At 47.9% G+C, this 16,602-nt stretch overlaps 4 protein-coding genes and 1 non-coding gene across 5 annotated transcripts; 1 reads left to right on the forward strand and 4 right to left on the reverse strand.

The window, feature by feature from the left end:
• Positions 1-1,229: 1,229 nt before the first annotated feature.
• Positions 1,230-2,620, reverse strand: F5B22DRAFT_645293 (uncharacterized protein; the record flags this gene model as incomplete). The annotated part of the gene is made up of 4 exons (XM_047978557.1): positions 1,230-1,582; positions 1,801-1,894; positions 1,970-2,291; positions 2,367-2,620. The coding sequence occupies 4 exons, from the start codon at positions 2,618-2,620 to the stop codon at positions 1,230-1,232; spliced, it is 1,023 nt and encodes a 340-aa protein (XP_047832149.1).
• A 1,093-nt stretch (positions 2,621-3,713) lies between these two features.
• On the reverse strand, positions 3,714-7,612 carry F5B22DRAFT_654369 (acetyl-CoA synthetase-like protein; the record flags this gene model as incomplete). Its single annotated transcript, XM_047979793.1, has 6 exons — positions 3,714-6,161; positions 6,305-6,560; positions 6,625-6,787; positions 6,893-7,131; positions 7,217-7,281; positions 7,378-7,612. 6 exons carry the CDS (start codon positions 7,610-7,612, stop codon positions 3,862-3,864), a joined length of 3,258 nt encoding a protein of 1,085 aa, XP_047832150.1. The 3' UTR covers positions 3,714-3,861.
• Positions 7,613-8,611: 999 nt separating this feature from the next.
• On the reverse strand, positions 8,612-10,345 carry F5B22DRAFT_601511 (uncharacterized protein). The gene has a single exon (XM_047974616.1). The coding sequence runs from the start codon at positions 10,116-10,118 to the stop codon at positions 9,024-9,026; it is 1,095 nt and encodes a 364-aa protein (XP_047832151.1). The 5' UTR covers positions 10,119-10,345; the 3' UTR covers positions 8,612-9,023.
• A 126-nt stretch (positions 10,346-10,471) lies between these two features.
• F5B22DRAFT_t85 lies at positions 10,472-10,542 on the forward strand. The gene has a single exon. It is a non-coding gene; the product is annotated as a tRNA-Gly (tRNA).
• Positions 10,522-12,540, reverse strand: F5B22DRAFT_601512 (uncharacterized protein). Its single transcript, XM_047974617.1, has 3 exons — positions 11,791-12,540; positions 11,466-11,694; positions 10,522-11,382 (listed from the first exon to the last, which is right to left on the reverse strand). Exons 1-3 carry the CDS (start codon positions 12,069-12,071, stop codon positions 10,960-10,962), a joined length of 933 nt encoding a protein of 310 aa, XP_047832152.1. The 5' UTR covers positions 12,072-12,540; the 3' UTR covers positions 10,522-10,959.
• Between the last annotated feature and the right edge of the window lie 4,062 nt (positions 12,541-16,602).

Here is a 16,602-nt window from a genome sequence, read left to right on the forward strand (position 1 = left end):
CGGTATAAACTAGCGAACCGGAAGACCTCTTCTCTTTATTTCTCAAGGGTATCGTGTTCTATTCGGAAATCCTTATACGTTGTCGTGCTGTTTTGCAGAGGCGCAGAGTTCCTCGCTAACTTCGCATTTATCCAGACTGTATCGAAGAGGGGCTTCGTTCGTGATGCTCCATTTACCAGACCGCATTTTGGCCCATTGTACCAACGTCAAGTGTGTTTCCACGGTTCCTGGGCCTGGGCTAAAGGCATCCGAGTTACCAGGAATTTATAATTTATATATATTTATATTTTAATATTTCTTTTACTTTCCTTTCTCTTTTAATTTATAATCTTTATTTATAATATTAATTGAGTTACATCTTTAAACCTACCTATAAACGCAATCATTAAAAGGCACCTAGAAAAATATATCAATCAATATATAATACATTTAACCCAATTGCGTGCCATCGCTTATACCTGACATATATTATTTTACTAGGGCACACCTCAGAAAGACAGCAAGATGCTTTCAGACAACAATACAACACAATACACCCTTAATTGACTGGCTCGCTTATTTCTGACATCACCAGCCCTAGCATCACAGCGAACGCGGCTTGCTCATCCTACTTGGGTCGCACCTGCCAAGCTAGCCCATATGGCAGCACAACATTCTACTCGGGCACAGATACGAGCTTCTTCCAGCATTTCAGCGGAAAGGACGTCGCTTCGGCTGATACCGCAACGACAGCACAATCAAGGGTTCCAAACAACGCCGGCTTTGGCAAGATCCAATCAGCCGAGAGTGCTGCGAGGCAAAAAGACTGATGTATATAAAGAGGGTCTATTCCGCTACATAGTTTAGAGACCTCTGCGCAATAGTATGGAGTCTATTGCCTATTGTTAATATCATAGGATCTCTGACCTTGTTTGGACCTTCTGATGCAACTGATATACTAGCACCGCGAGGTGAATTTATTCAATTAGGGTGTCAGAATTCCAAAACAAAATGGCACTCACAATTTCAATCATGGAGCGTTATTAATGGCAGGTTTGATTCATATAGCTAATAATATAGGCATGACGCATGAAGAGCTCATAGAATTGGGTATCTATATAAATAGGATGTTCATACAGTTACCATTAACCAGTTGATTCTTTTCAAAGGTCTCTCTTGTTCTAATCATGCGTCTCTGTCCGATATGAAAATTCAAGAACATAAGTCAACGCCTTCGCCTTCTACCTATATCAAGGGTATGGTATGTTTTCAGCTTCCGTCCACAGTGAACCATTGAATTTCACCTGTTTGATCTGTCCTCTGGAATAAAAGTAGCATCTACTCATATCATATGTCGATGACATGACTGCCTTGCCATCCCAGATCGACTCGGTAAGAAACGTGATATCAGTAGAGGGGTCTGCGTTTTTGAGGACATCTGAAGACGATCCAAGTTCCCATGAATCCCCTTTAGAGTAAACATAATCGAGATCGTTCGATTCGGTTTGGTATAAGATGTACATATTGGTACCGTTATTAAGGTCTTTTTCTCGGGCTACTGTAAAAGCACTAAATGACGACTTATACGATCCGCCAATCTCAACTAACGATCGCCCATTAATTAGCGAAAAATGTCCAAAAAAGAAAAAGAAAAAAAAAAGGTCTGGTGGGAAGATGAGCTACGACCAACCTGTTTGGAATTCACTCTATGCTGTACCATATTCAAATAAATGAAGAGCTAAGATGCCGTCGGTCCCCCGGTATACCAGCGCTGCTCTATATGGAGCTTGGTAGGAACTTGACAGCGGAATAATAGCCAACGAGGTTCCTTCAGATGCGACGATGTCCAAGGACTGGTTTCTCCACAGTGTGGGACCAGAGATGAAGTGTTCTGGAAGAAAAGCTCGTACTGCGGCTAGGTAATATATGTGTTAGTGTTAAGTACCTTTGACGGATGCCCCCAAGTTCAAAGGTCATTCAAGGGGCTTACCGGGTTATTTTCGAGTATTATAGTAGCTCCAAGAGTCGTGTTCAACATGACATCTTCTCTGTTCACCTTTGTTGAATTTCCCCAGCCGGCACCGTCGCTTTGGTACTCCGAAAATCGAAGGGCGTCATCCTGATCTTGATAGAAAACACGGAAATTGAAAAACTCGTTTTGCGTACGCCACCCCGCCACGGCTAAACCGGAGTTTGATTGGATTGGACGAGAAGACGTAACACCAGATATCGGCGACGACGAAGATGACGATGTGGGCGTACCCAGTGCTGCTGTTGAGGATACGCTGTCGCTACGCCTACTACCGACTACACTACCAACGACGGCCCCAATAACAATTAATATTAATATGCCAATACCGATAATAATAAGTCGTCCATGGCGTCACTTGAAAGACTTTTCGGTTAGATTGGCGAGTCCGTGACCCCGCACCCCCGAAGGATTGTTTATCAACTCCTTTTCACTCCCGAAAGCATAGATTGCTTCTGGTCTATGCGATTGACGATGAAGAAGCTCAATCGGCACGACTTCGGGAGAGATATCCGAATATGCATAGTGGTTTTGTGATGTTGAATAAGATTGCGATGCGACTTCCAGGTCAGCTCGAGGCACAACGACCTCGAGCCCAGGCTGGTCACGCATTGAGGATAGGAATGAACGCTACGAGAAATCAGTGTAGATAGCCATGCTTCAATATTAAGGTCTCGATTACAAAGGGAGTCGCTAGATCACTTTATAAATAATATAGGCCAATGTTCAAATTGGCTGTACATAGTCCTACGGGGCCGTCTTGGTCGCAGTGCAGTTTTATAAGCGGCCCCGATGCAAGCCTCTTTATGCAAAGATGGAATTCAACCTGGTTCCGCGCTTAGGTCGATAATGGAGAGAACTTATCTATATTTAATAACCGGATCCTCTCTTCGCTTCTTTTGATTCACAGAAATAACGAGTTAAGCAGGTGCAAAAGTGTGCGGTAAGCTGGACGGCCATTGCCGAAACCCCCTGTAAACACCCTTCTGTTTAGAAAGCCTTGAGATCGAAGCGTTTCATCCATGCTGTGATGACACAAGACTGTATGCTGTTCCAAGGTCTTCCATACGGGCTCCTGCTGCTGCTCGCTACTTTGCTTATGCACGTTTAACAAGTTCGCATACCAAATGACAACAAGGCAGCTTGAAGGCTTCGTTTGGAAACAAGGGGTCATCTTAACTTCAGGTTTGCTGGACAAGTGATTATATGAGACACAGTCAGCATTGGCAGAAATTGAAATGCAGGCATCGCCGACCTACCTACCTAAGTCTTACTGTTACCAGATGGTTAAGCATTACAGCTCCTACACTTACGCTTAAGGGTGAATGAATGTAGGTACCCACAGCGGTGGGAACGCTTCTTAGTATAGATAGCCGCCAAAATGAAGAACTTTGTATGGAATAATCCAAGCTGTACTAGTATTAGGCCTGTGGTTGTACTGGTTCAGATATCGTAACAGTCCTCGATCTAAAAGTCATACTAGTCCAGATAGAACTGACAATCATCTAATTAAACTACTCAATGAGCGTAACTCAAGCACCGGGTGCTTTACATGACTGTGGCCGTGACTCAAAAGTTCCCCGTGCCATTTTAGTGTCATCCCTCCCGATTCTCGCTACACTGTGACGTCTGTCCCCTTGCTTCGCGTTTGGTAGTGTTAAAACTTAACTATTCCAAGTCAGATCTTGCCCTGAAGCTTCTCGCCGACAACACCGATAGTGGTAGCAAACCCAACACAGCGGGTTGGAAGAACCTCGAAAGCACCAATCTAACTCATAGCACATGCCTTGGACAGCTCGTAAATCATCAATCAATAAACCTCACAGTCGTAGTTAATATGTAATCACCCTCAGTTAAACCTCCCTCACCGCCACCGTAGCCAACCACTCGTCAACCCACTTGCGCATCCAAGCCCTGCTCACCGGCGGCAGATCCCTTAGCGTCGGGCTGGCATCCAGGGTCTTCTCGATAGCCATCGGCGCCGTCTCCGAACTTGCAGGTCCAACACTGACATTCCACACGCTGTTATTGTAGAACTCGATCAACTTAACGGCCGGGTTCGCCGCTATAGCATCTGCATCATCTGCAGTAGTAGCCTCAACACTCATTTCCAGTCGATGCAACCAGGCACTGGCGGGCACCACATCGATGGTCCCGCGACCCTCGATACCCTCCTTGATAGCGGGGAGCACGTCTTCCCAATTCACAACGGCGGGGTTCCGTATATTGCGTACCCAAGCCCCCTCCGCCGGTTCCTTTGCTACGTCTCCTCCGTCATTGCTGTTCCTGGGGTGGTGCGTCATCAGATCCACCACGACATCAGCCAGCGCGTCGACGGGCACCCAATCGATCGTAGAGAAGCGCGGACCCAAGTTATCAGGCAGACAACCGAGGTGCCGCGAGCTCATGACTAGACTCGGCAGCCACTCGGCTGGGTTCCACACGCCCTTGTGGTTGATCGCGCCGGCGACCTGGCCTACGCGAGCGACAGGGGCGGAAGTGTTGAGATGGCGCGCGGCGACATCACATAGGTGCTCGGCGAGGAGCTTACTTTTGGAGTAGCCGTTGCTGCTGCTGCTGCCGTCTTGTTTCCTTGGCAATTCGACAAGGGCTTCTGGGGCATTTCCTGATGTTCCGTCTACAACAACTCCCACGGATGAAACGAAGAGGAACTTCACATTCTTCTTTTCTTCTGACGCCGCCGCGGCGTTAGAGAGCGCGAAAAGATTCACCAGTCCGGCGAGTTGTCGTCGGAAAGCAAGCAGGTCTAGATTGAAATTAACTGGCCAAGCGTTGTGGATGACAACGCCCACGCGTGATCGCAACGTTTCGTACTTGTCTTTCTCGAGGTTGAGGAACGGCTGAGCTAGGTCGACCTGCAGAAATGTAACTCTGTTGTCGAGCCGTCCCCCTGAAATTCCAGCGGCTCCGAAGCGTTTGTGCTGCACAGCATATCCGCCGTCCGCGCCACGGTTCAGGCAATATATATGCCCCACCCCTGGCCTATCAAGGAGGGCACGTAGAATCTGCGTCCCTAGTGTTCCCGTGGAGCCGGTGAGGATGACGTCCGTATTAGCAGCAGCCGTTATGCCGTTATTTGTTGGTTTGATCTGCTGTATTAGCCCCGAATAAGTACCCAGCAACGACTGCATAAGACCAGGATTGCCATCACTACTCTTCTGCGACAGAATCGCCTCCGCCAGGCGCGCAATCGACGGGTTCTGATACAGCGTCGACAGTGCGAGATGGCTCGCGCCTAGTGCACCTCTTAGAGTATGGATGATGCGCAGTGCCTGTAGCAAGTCCATCCCACTGTCGAAAAAGCCGGTGGAATCCTCTATATGTTGCCACCCCGTAGGAAAAAGAACGGCCTCCCGGATCCGTCGCATAATAAGCCCTCTGTCTAACGGGATGTGCATCTCGTCAGCCATAATGTCATTGTCGCCTTCGGCGGCATCTGCAGCGGCGTACAGCTTGTCTATCTCGGCGGAGTACTGCGCCAGGCTCACTGCGCGTTGGATCGTACCCTTAGCCGCGCGGATTAAGGGGCGCTTCGGATCTCCGATGAGGACCTTAGATTTCTCGATGTACGCGTGCGCGGGGGCGATGCTATTGGCCTCCTCGATGCTTGGCCAAATGCGTTCGATCAGGGCAGCCTCGTCCGCCGTGTTCTCGATTTTCAGGGTAGGTGGAGGCTCAACCAGCAGCGCGGCCTGGAACCTCTGCGCGCCGACGACGATGGCGCCAACAAGAAGCCCGGGATTACTCGCCACAACGCTCTGCTCCATAGTAACGGGATTTGTCTTCTCGCCGTTGAGGAAGACGATGATGTCGTCGGTCCGGGCGACCCAGCGCCAAGCGTCGGGGACGGCCGGGTGCGGCTCCCAGAGGTCGCGGGTCCGGAACTCGGCAAGGCGCTCCTGGTTCAAGATGGACCATATGGATTGGGTCTTCAGTAAAGAGGAGTCTTGCTGATGCCGCTTGAAGACCAGCTCATAAGTCCCGTCCACCGTCTCCTCGAAGACGGCCCCCGTGCACGGGTGAAACCGGATGTACTTCCAGTCCAGAGGCCCCAGCTCGGTCGGCCAGAGCTGGTGCGCGAAGCCAATCTCCGAGCAGCCGTATTGGCAGCGGAGGGGGACCTTGGTTGCGACTGAGGGAATGAGTGAGGGTTAGTCGAAATGCCATCGGGAAGTGAGTGAACGAGGCAGGGAAATGGACCGGGCAAGACCATCAAAGTATTGCAGCGTAAAAGGTGAACAAGTCTTTCATAGACGAGAATGAGAGAGAACATACCGCGATCCCCAACACTTTGCGGTAGATCACCCCCAAGATATACGAGCAGTTTGATACTCGCTGCAACATATTCAAGACTAACAAGGTCTTCAGCCAACTCGGCCACTACCGAAGGAACTACCAACGCGATGTCAGCCGGCGCCTTTTTGAGGGCCTCAACAAGTCCCACGGCAGTGGGAATAGTCGCTGACAAGGGGGCAATCGGCGTGCTGCCGAAGGGGATACCCCAAAAGATGTATTGTCCTAAGCCGGCTCCCTGCTATGTGTGAGTTTTACACACTTTATTATAAATAATTGATTACTCAATAAAGCTAACGTACATGAAACGGCGGCAGAGTGGTCAACATCCTCCTGCCACGCTCAAAGTGGTCGAGAGATCGCACCCCCTCGGGAGGTGCGGTGTCCGTGCCGTTGTGGTGGCGCGCGATGGCTTCAGATGTCCCGATGATGGGTTTGGGGAAGCCCGTCGAACCGGATGTGTGTCTGATTATTGAGGGACTCAGTGAGCAATGGAGTTCAGACTGACTTATCCTTCTTTCTAGGTCGATGACATCCACGCAACTAGCAAAGAAAAAGAAAAAGACTTACATAGCCCAGATAGGGTCCCGGCCATTCTTCTCATACGTCCTATCGCACTTGTAATGCTCGTATACTTTACCAACAAGCTCGTCGACTTCCGGGATCGTGAGCTTCTGAGGCTGCACAACCTCGAGGATAGCGAGAGCCGGTGGCGGCGCAGGACTGATTGTTACAAGCGTCTTGCACTTCAGCGTCTCTAGCAGCGCCTTGTGCGCGGCCGGGCTGTTGCGCGGTGATGAGAAGAAGATCTGAAGTCGTTTGTTTTAGTAAAAGCTTGTCCGGGGAAAGATCTTGACGCCGAGACTGGACCTAAGTCCTGCACTTTTTACCTACCACGTAGTTTGTCTTGATAGTTGCGAGAAGCAAGGCCGTTAACCGTAAATCGTTGGGGCCGATATCTGATGATAGAGGAGGCGAATGGTTAGCTAAGGTAGACGTTGACAGCAGAGTCGGTTGGTTGAAAGAGACAAGTCAGGATTCAGACTCAGACTAACAGACAACGACATCTCCTTGGCCTGGCCCTAGATGCTCCGCAAACCACCATGCCAAACCGTTAACGGCATTCGCCAACTGCGAATAAGTGATGGTTTGATAACCCTCTTCATACGACATCGACGATATCAGCCAAAGGCCGTACGGCGTGTCCGGTGCGTCGCGGGCTACCCTGTCGACAATATGGGGGAGTAAATCATATTGCCAATGTGCTACTTGAGAGTGTGTGCTGGCCATTTTGTCTATTGTCAAAGACTACATATGTAGAATTTTGGGCAAAGTAGGCTGTCGCTTAACTAGCGTACGGCGAGGGGTCTGGTCGGAAGGCTGAGTGTAGAGCGAAGGGGTCAGGCTGTACGTCTCCGAAGGGGTCGAAGGTGCCGTTGGCAGCACGTACTGCCGCATACACTGAGATTATATTCACAACGCGCCGTTGGCGTGTAATGTAGACTTTACCTGATTAAGGGCAATTTTCCACTGTTCTCAGTACCAAATGAAAGACAGTTTCCCCAGTTGAATTTCCGGAAAATTGTGCTTAATCAGGTAAAGTCTGCGTTACGCACCAACGGCGCGTTGTGAATATAATCTCAGTGTATGCGGTACTACGTTGAGGGGCTCAACTCTCATCCGCAGGTCGGGCACGTAATGTTCGAAGACTTGGGCACCGATAATAATTAATAGCCAAGCGGCCGGAGTGGTGCCAGATCTCTAGTGGACTTGATGCTGAGCAATATAAAAGAAAGAGGAACATGCTTTTTCCTGCCACTCGCGTTTCAGCTTCCTCCTTGCCTAATTTACCTTGTCCTTTGGCTTCCGACCTACAGTTCCATGTCAGAAAAAGGGGTCATTTGGCTAACCAATGTTCTCGACTCCTCTGCAACACCGTATTTCGAGGCACATACGAGTCGGATTCGACTAAATCTGACTCGCCCTCTTTCCTCCCTTCTCAGTAGGTATTATATAGTGCACATAGCAGTCATGGGCGCCTTATCGCCTATATACAAGACTTCGTTACTATAGGCAGCCCTACTACGTAGGCACTACAGCTTAGCCGCAAAAGCTAGCATACCGAGTGTGTAACCTGGTGTGTGCTGAAGAACTTCTAACAAATGCCATCGTACGATGAACCAGTCTGTTTTATGCGGCGATCGCGCTGAACACGTAAATGCAGGCACAACTATACACACCCAAACATAATTACTGAAATGAGACTATTCAGCCGCTTCCTCTCTTCTCAAAATTGAACGTTACATTCAACTAAACTACTTGATGAGTGAAGGTGGGAAGGCCTCCTTATATCCATGAACCATGAACATGACCTTCGTGTCCCTTGCGTGCCCCTTGATCCGTACAATACATGCAATGACTCCTTGAACACATACACTTTCAACAGAACCGTTGCCTCAGGAGCGCGTGCGCTTTGTGTGCTAATTCTACTATATTCGTAGTACACACGGAGTTCAATTAAGTTAGAATAAAGCATAATTATAGGGCTGCGATTGCATCGCATTTGTCTATTGCCATTGGAAAACAAACTGTCAGGACCGGGCTACTTTCGGGTAGGTAAATAATACTTTGCGTTGCAAAAAGGTCTCTCAAACCTTCCTTCGTCCTTCGCTTCGGCTTTCCTGTCAATCCACCATCGCATCTACCTCTGTAATCGGCTGTCTTTGATTCCCCAGAATTGCTTCTCTACATGCGTATCCGTGGGGGATTTCTCAATCATGGCTTGCGTGGCATTGGCCCACACCTCTCGAATGGCATAATCTTCCTCGTTGAACAACACTATCATCGCATTGACTAGGACAAACACCGTGATTTGTCTATCCGCATCCCCACTGGTTGGGAGGTAAAGCTCCATATCTGAATCTTTTATCCCGCAAGATATGAGCTGTTGCTTGCGTAGTTCCTTGAAGGCTTTGTAGTTATCTTCTACTGTGCTCCTCACATCATCCACGCTTAATTGACGGCCGAAGAACGACTCAAAGTCTGGTTCGAGACATTCCCGCGTCTTCGATTGTGGCCTGGAAGCGTTTTGGCGGTATTTTTCAAGGATCACACAAGAAGCCAGTCCTAGGATGAGGGGTTTGATATTTAGAAGCAAATTCGCGGCTCCTATAATCTGGTTTCCCGGCCAGTACTTAACGATTAACGCCTGCTTCTCTGGGGCGAATGGAGCCTCTCTATTCATGGCACCAGCTTCGGCGAGTGCCTGTTGGGTTCGGACGTTAGCAGAAGACAAGAAAAGAGGATGCATGATCACGCGTTTTACCATGAGAAAAGCGAAGTAACCTTCGGGATCGCGTGTCAGATGTTCTTTGGGTGTATCACTCTCAGCACCCTTCAGTGGAAGGCAAACCACCCCTAGCAGCTTGTTCTCGTTCGTGTTCGGACTATTCTCTTGGACGAGAATATCACGACGGCGTATCCGACTGCAGCAACGAGATTGTAGGATCTGATTCATCATCTCATCAAGTGTAGTATGTAGGTGCTCAGAACGCCGGTACTTCACCACGAAATCCTCCAAGACCAACTCCGGATTACGTTCCACCAATGTCCGAAGATTGCCTCTCTCTCTTTTTTTTTTCCTTCTTTTAGTGACAGCCCTTTTTTTGTTTATCCCTTCCTTTAGTATTTGCTGTTGAAGACCCGACATCATTTTGCTTGAGCTGAGATTTGTGACTGAATGATTTCTGTGTGAAGGCTTCGGTTCAGCAGGTGTTGAAAGGGGTGAATGGAACATGGAAGAAGAAAGTTGCGTTGTTGATAAGGCGAGGCTTGGCTCGAGTTAAGGCAATGCGGTGGTTGGTGGGCTCCATAAGGGGCTCAGCCTGCTCACCGAGGCCCCTCCCTACGGCCACATCTTACTTGCTCACTGACGCTCCAACGTTGGCAGCTCAGGTCCCACTGTGGGAACACCAGCCGTAGTCGGGCCGATTGTGACCACTCAATGGAACTCCTCAAGTCTACAAGCCCTCAAGATGTAGCTCAATATACCTCACATCGTAGGTCAAGTCAACAGGAGTCACTGCTGGACCTAGGTTAAACACCATTATTTATAACACTTTTGGATTCCACGTATTAATAATCCCAGCAGCATCAGTGGTTTAGTGGTAAAATCCATCGTTGCCATCGATGGGCCCCGTGTTCGATTCACGGCTGATGCATATTTTTTCCGTTTGCAGATGTCAATTCGTGTTTGCTGCTGAAGACTATTCGATTTTTTGTTCTTTGGCTTATCTCTTACTTGTTTATTCATGAAGCCCTTGCCCTATAATACCGAATTGTCAAACGGGATGGATACACACACTAGGTTATGGTTATTTACACATTATCGTCTGCAACATGCTGTCTCAGCTTCCCCCGAGTTTTCATTTATGCTGCTTGTATAACAAGGGCAGAGATTTGGGCTTGAAACTCGATGCTATTCATAATGTAATGATTTACTAGGGTTGCGAAAGTCCTTAGCCAACCAATTCCTTCTTGGTCTTGGTGGCTTGACTCTACATAGTATATACAACTAGTCTACCTGCACTATATTATCTCGACTCGGTATCCTATATTGTCCAAAATTTCAATGCGATTCATTTCGCTTCTAATTCATTAAGAAGCGGCTGGCCATTCAACTCATTGGCAGCTGGGGGACCACCAACCAGCTCGCTAATAACAAGTTGACCATGGCCCAGCTTTTCGGCGCGCCAAGGTTCATATTGCCCCGGATTTTTCCCTAAATGGTGTGATAAAGGTCCATGGTTCGGCTGGCCTTGAAGCTCTGCCACTCTACGCAACGCCCGGCGCTGCCGCTTTTTGCGCCAAAGGAGATAACTGACTCCAGCTATGGCGATCAAGAGCCCCGTGAAGGCACCAATAGCTATCCCAGCTGCCGCGCCTGCACTAATGTTATCTGTGGACTTGGCGTCGTTAATGTTGCTGCTGCTGTCATGTGGATTGGTTGGACGGATCGCAGATATGGCTGTCGCCCAGGTTGACCCTGTGCTTATAGTATTCTGTTCATATGTTGATTAGTTAAGGGTTGTAAGCAGCCTAGCTTTGAATGACGGATTATAGACCTGAGCACATTAGAACTCACGGTGGATGTAGTAGTTGCGACAAAGTCAGTAGACTGGTACCGAATTTGTACAGAGTATGCGTTGAACCCGTTGCTGGATACGAGAGTAGAGGTCTTGAGATACGTCACCCCACCAGAGACGGAATTGAATGTATATACACTTTCGCTTTGGACCGTGGAAACGCAACCAAGGGTGTATTGCCATGGATATTTGTCACTAGGGTTCGTCTGACAGGAGTAAACGTTTTGTCTGAATTGCAGATGGAAGTTAGCATTTCGCGATATATGACGCAAATGGTGAGTGATTTTGTCAAATAGGTGACAGAATATTCCAAACAGCACATACGTAGGACAACACGTCACGATGGTCTCCGTAAGAGAGCCTACGGCTTGATGGGCTTCGCAAGCAGGGGTAAAGCCAGTAGGACATCTTCCTGGCGAATAATATATCTGATTCAAGCTTAAAGCAGCATAACCACTGGGATAGCAGGTCGTCTGTTCCTCTGGGCCCTGAACAAGGAACCAGCCAGTCGACGCAGCCAAGTGGTACCAATATGCGCTTTGGAGATCCTCTACACAGCTACTCGGCAACTCGAAGTTTGTTGGGGCCGGCCCTAAGTTGGTCATTTTGCATGGCCTGACTTGTTGTGATGTTAAAAGCCTCTTCAGCCCATGGGTGCATGACTTATTAGTAAGGGGTCGTATGGGTGATAATTATCTCGGCTATGTCTAGCAAAGGGGAAAAGGACGAAGAGAATGGAAAGGCAGTGATGCTACGGACGGTGTGCAGTTGCTCATTTACCATCAACCTTTAATAGCCCGAACGCTTTAACATAATCCCGAATGCACGAAGGATTATGATATGATGCTGTGTTTCAGTGAAGTGTCTCAAGGGGACTCCCCCTCAACGAGTAATATCGTCCTATCACGGCCTCGAGCACTACTTTTAAACGAAAATCGGTACTACTGCCACGGCAAGCGTGCTGAAAAGCTGGGACAAAGCCGGCAGCAGCAGCCAATGCTCTATTGACGAGGTAACCAAGATCAAAGAGAGAAAGAAAAGAGAAACTAGATACAACAAGACAGTCTCTCCATATATGCATTGCCTTGTGCAAATCCTTTCCTTATCTAGGGTCAGCTTAGTCATGTGGGATGTTGATACTGGCTGTAATAGTTAGTGATATGCATGTAGATTTTGAAGTAGCTTTGTAGTAGGTATAAGTAGGTCAATGGCTAAGTATCTCGAGATTACTAAGGCTAAAGAATAATCGATGTAGTGAGGAGCAATATCCGTATCGGCAGGAGATTAGCAGTTGTAACAGCCCGACAACTGCAAATTTATCAAACGTTTGACCGCAGATTTAACTGGTGCTTCCTGAAGTAACTGTAGGCTACGCATGTACAAAGGCTTACAAAAAGTGTGGAATAAGCGTGTGTAACACTCTCTTACAGTGTATTAGAAGGATTCGACTTGGGGGGGGGGGCGGTGAGGAAGCGGTGTAAGCTTGCTTATTATTGTATTACTGCTCTTATTGTTCGAGCGACTGACTCGAAGTCTTGTCCTGCAATGTTTCCTAGATTATTTTCTCTTTAGACCTTGGGACATTGACATTCTGCATTATGTTAACCCGGCAAAAGGGATGTTAAATTTGTAATAGAGGCATTTGAGTTGAACTTTGGCCTGACCGAGCTCGATGCGTTCATGCTTGAAATCGCTACAACTGATTCGAGACAAGACGTTAGACAGGGGGAGGCCACCCGTTTACAAGGCGAGTATGCCAGTCTTACCGCGGGCGGCAACGTCGGGACAACCGATGCGGAGCCAGCTTCCAGAAATCGGATATCACCACATCCAAGGTGCAGAGAAAAGACTACGGCCGCAGAGCTGCCAGTTAGAATCATTAAGTTCCCTAGTTCTGTGAGACTGCGGCTTTACTAGTTGCCATATCCCTATCCGCGTTATAGTAGCAATCCTTGCCAGATATGATGGGAAAATGCAGCCAAAGTAGCTACGATCAGTGCCATTGTAGCCCTATTGGCAACAATCATCAGATCACTACTATTAATTATTCTTGAAGAGGCTACTAAGTCGATTCACAAACTAATAGTATATTGAATAGAAATGCTAATTCGCCAACAGGTATTGGCCAATCAAGACTGTCCTGATTTCAAGGCTCTATATCAATTGCAAGTCTTTGACCAAGCTGGCTGGGGACCATAGTGTTGTTGAATTATCTAAGTCGTGTATACCGACTATAAGCTTAACACTCTTATGCGGACTGGTATTTAGCTGATTGAGTCAGTCTCCTTCAACAATAGCGGCTACAGAACTGGTACTCTCCTTGGGAATAAGCACTTTTGCACAACAAGCTATAAGAAATGCACTATGTTTTAAGGCCGATTCAAAAGTGGAAGCGTGGGTTCGAACAACTCAAATAATTTCCTACAGAGATGACACTCTTGCTGTGCTGTCAAGCTCTGGCTCTGGACTGATTTGTGTTCACATTTGCAATATACCTGCAAAACTCGGTGATGGGGTATCCATAGAGTTTATCAACCAATTCAGCCATATTCATGTGGCTTGTTGGTTTTATCCATGTGTCAGATACTCCAGTTGATCGATTAGCAATGGAAAATTGCAGAAGACTCTCGTCAAGACAGATCTAGCCTGATTGCAGAAGAACCAGGCACTCGGGCTTCCTCGCTCTCATTATGGATCCTATGTCGATCCATGTTACATTGATGGAGTTAGAGTGAATTATACCCAAGCCCCGCATACATTTGCGGGATATCTTCACCCAGCTCTTTCAGCCACAGGGTGTAAAGCGGTAAGGCGGTGTATCTTGGGACTTGGGAGACTCCCGGGTCAATCACTTGCTAGGGTTGCCCTGGTATTCGACGCCGGATCTTCTAGATCCGTTCGACATACTTTCGACGGACATCTAGAATACTGCAACAGTAACGACTAGCGCCATTAGAGAAATTGGGAATAATAGCCATGGATAAGCTAGCAAAGCCTACGGAACGGTTTTGGACTACACTATCTGCACATAAATCAGCTGGGTATGGTTCTCTTTTCCGGCGACCCTCATTCTCGCCACTGGATATGCTCTGGTCCATGTTGTGATAGACAGTATTCGATATTCAAGTTCGATACACACATAGAAGTCGTCAGTCCTCCCACTATCGTACTATGGGCTTGAAAAGGAGGCCCGCAAGGCAGAACTGGAAACCGAGCGCGATTTGAGTCATGACGCTAAACAGAGGAAAGTTTGTCTGAGAAGGGATACGAAAGGTGACTTGTGACTACAAGATGACGGTAGTAAGCCGGCGAACGAAATGTGCTACAGTACTATAGTTGAGTGTAGAGACACGGGGTCTCGACCTGGTTACGTATGTCGTTTACCTTTTGGTAGCGTAGCGGTTATAGAACTACACTCCTATTACTTGTTCCGTGACAAGATGACGGGAATAACTACCTGTTGACTGTAAAATTTTCGGGCATGCCTCAAGCCAGCAGTTGCGTTGACACGTTGATTTATGGCACTCAAGGCGTGTGACTTGTTAAGCCCATACGTCAAGTCGTCTACTGAGATAGGGGTTTGTATTGGCAGAGACTATTTTAGGACCTTAAAGTCTCCGGCCACTTCATGATATGCTACGCTGTAGACCCTCAGTCTATGAGTCGAGCTTGTCGGTGCTTTGATATAATTGGGAGCAATGATTTCGACAGGGTAGGAGAATACGAAAACTAGACGTTAATATGTTCCACGGGTAAGAGTGGCACGACAAGAGAATAGATGTCAGGGTGTTTGAAGAGGTCATATCCAACGATGGATCGTCCTCGCCATGCCTACCACCCCTCGATTTCAACTGCAATATGAAGCTAGATTATGTAATGTAGCTGTGAGGAACTAGGGGGTCAGGGACAAGCAAACTGAGTGTATATAGCCAGAAGGGGCTTGAATGCCCTCATTCTTCTTGGGAAGCTGACCCTAAAAGGTTACGCGGTATCGAAGATATACGAGACTTGGTTATACACACTGAGCCCTTTATGTGCGGGAGTTGCTATCTTCGTTGATATTGAAGTTGATCTGTGCAGATCGACGTTGTCACAGCGTATTCCGCGATATCTTATCGGTTTTCTATTTTTAGATATCGAAATATTCAGAAATGTCTATAACCAACCTAAAGTGCGTCTTGATTCATTATTGGAATGTTGAGTTTAGCGTAGAATATGACGATATCACATCTATTAACGTGAAACTTCCCCGGGTTTCTATCCCAACACCAGGTACACTTGCCCTACATCTTAAACCCTTCTTCTAAGAACTTCCATTCAAAGGGCTACTGGAGACTCAGTCTATTGGTTCAAAACACTCGACGCGGGTAAGGAAGTCGCGCTTGACCCATGCCGGTTCACCGTAGGGCTAGATCGTCACTCTGCATCTTCGGTAGTCTTGCGGGGCGCTCTGGGGGTAGGCGGCTAGGAGCTAAATTTAAATCTATCTATCTATCAGTATAGTCCTGAAGGGCTGTATCTCGCCTTATGTTGACGAGGTCTACCCTGCTCGCTGGTATGCAGCTGTGAATGAGCAGTTTTAAGAGAGGAGCACGGACACTCACTGTCGACACTCAGCAACACTGGTGGGTTGGCCCTCGTCATACGCAATTAGCATCAATGCCTGGCTTCTCATGTCTATTTTCTATGCCTAGTACTTACTACCTTGCGAAGGTAGCTATTCATATCAAGACCTCCGGTAGTTACTAGTGTCATGTAAGACAGCCCTCAAAAGCTTGGTTCACTATGCAAGTCTACCCGGCGGGATGCTGCGTGGTCCACCGAGAACAGACCCAGACGGCCGGCACACAAGGGATGGGATGGCCTCGGAAAACAGGCCGGCCTAGCTTCAGCGCGAATTTATTTTCGTTTCTGAGAATTGGGGGACTTCATGCGCCGTCAAACGCCGTTTGATTATATTGAAGCGCACGTACCACCACACTTCGTCTCACGTTGCCTACAATAGACTGGCAGTGGTGCGTGACTAATAAAGGGATCACTGGCACCTGACTCGGTAAATACTGACTATGCGACGTCGATGATCTGACCGCCATGCAGAAGAGGATTCACCAATGCAGTCGGTATCTCTCGGTTGCC

Source organism: Xylaria bambusicola (genome assembly GCF_022495145.1).
Source record: "Xylaria bambusicola strain CBS 139988 unplaced genomic scaffold F5B22scaffold_14, whole genome shotgun sequence".
Classification (NCBI taxonomy): Eukaryota; Fungi; Ascomycota; class Sordariomycetes; order Xylariales; family Xylariaceae; genus Xylaria; species Xylaria bambusicola.

What these genes read in the sequence shown, in the direction of transcription:
- F5B22DRAFT_601512 (XM_047974617.1), bottom strand. Translation starts at nt 12,071, where the DNA reads ATGACCAACTTAGGGCCGGCCCCAACAAACTTCGAGTTGCCGAGTAGC. An exon ending in ATCGTGACGTGTTGTCCTAC is followed by an intron (nt 11,695 to 11,790) that starts GTATGTGCTGTT and finishes TCTGCAATTCAG; the next exon opens with ACAAAACGTTTACTCCTGTC. An exon ending in TCGCAACTACTACATCCACC is followed by an intron (nt 11,383 to 11,465) that starts GTGAGTTCTAAT and finishes ACATATGAACAG; the next exon opens with AATACTATAAGCACAGGGTC.
- F5B22DRAFT_601511 (XM_047974616.1), bottom strand. Translation starts at nt 10,118, where the DNA reads ATGTTCCATTCACCCCTTTCAACACCTGCTGAACCGAAGCCTTCACAC.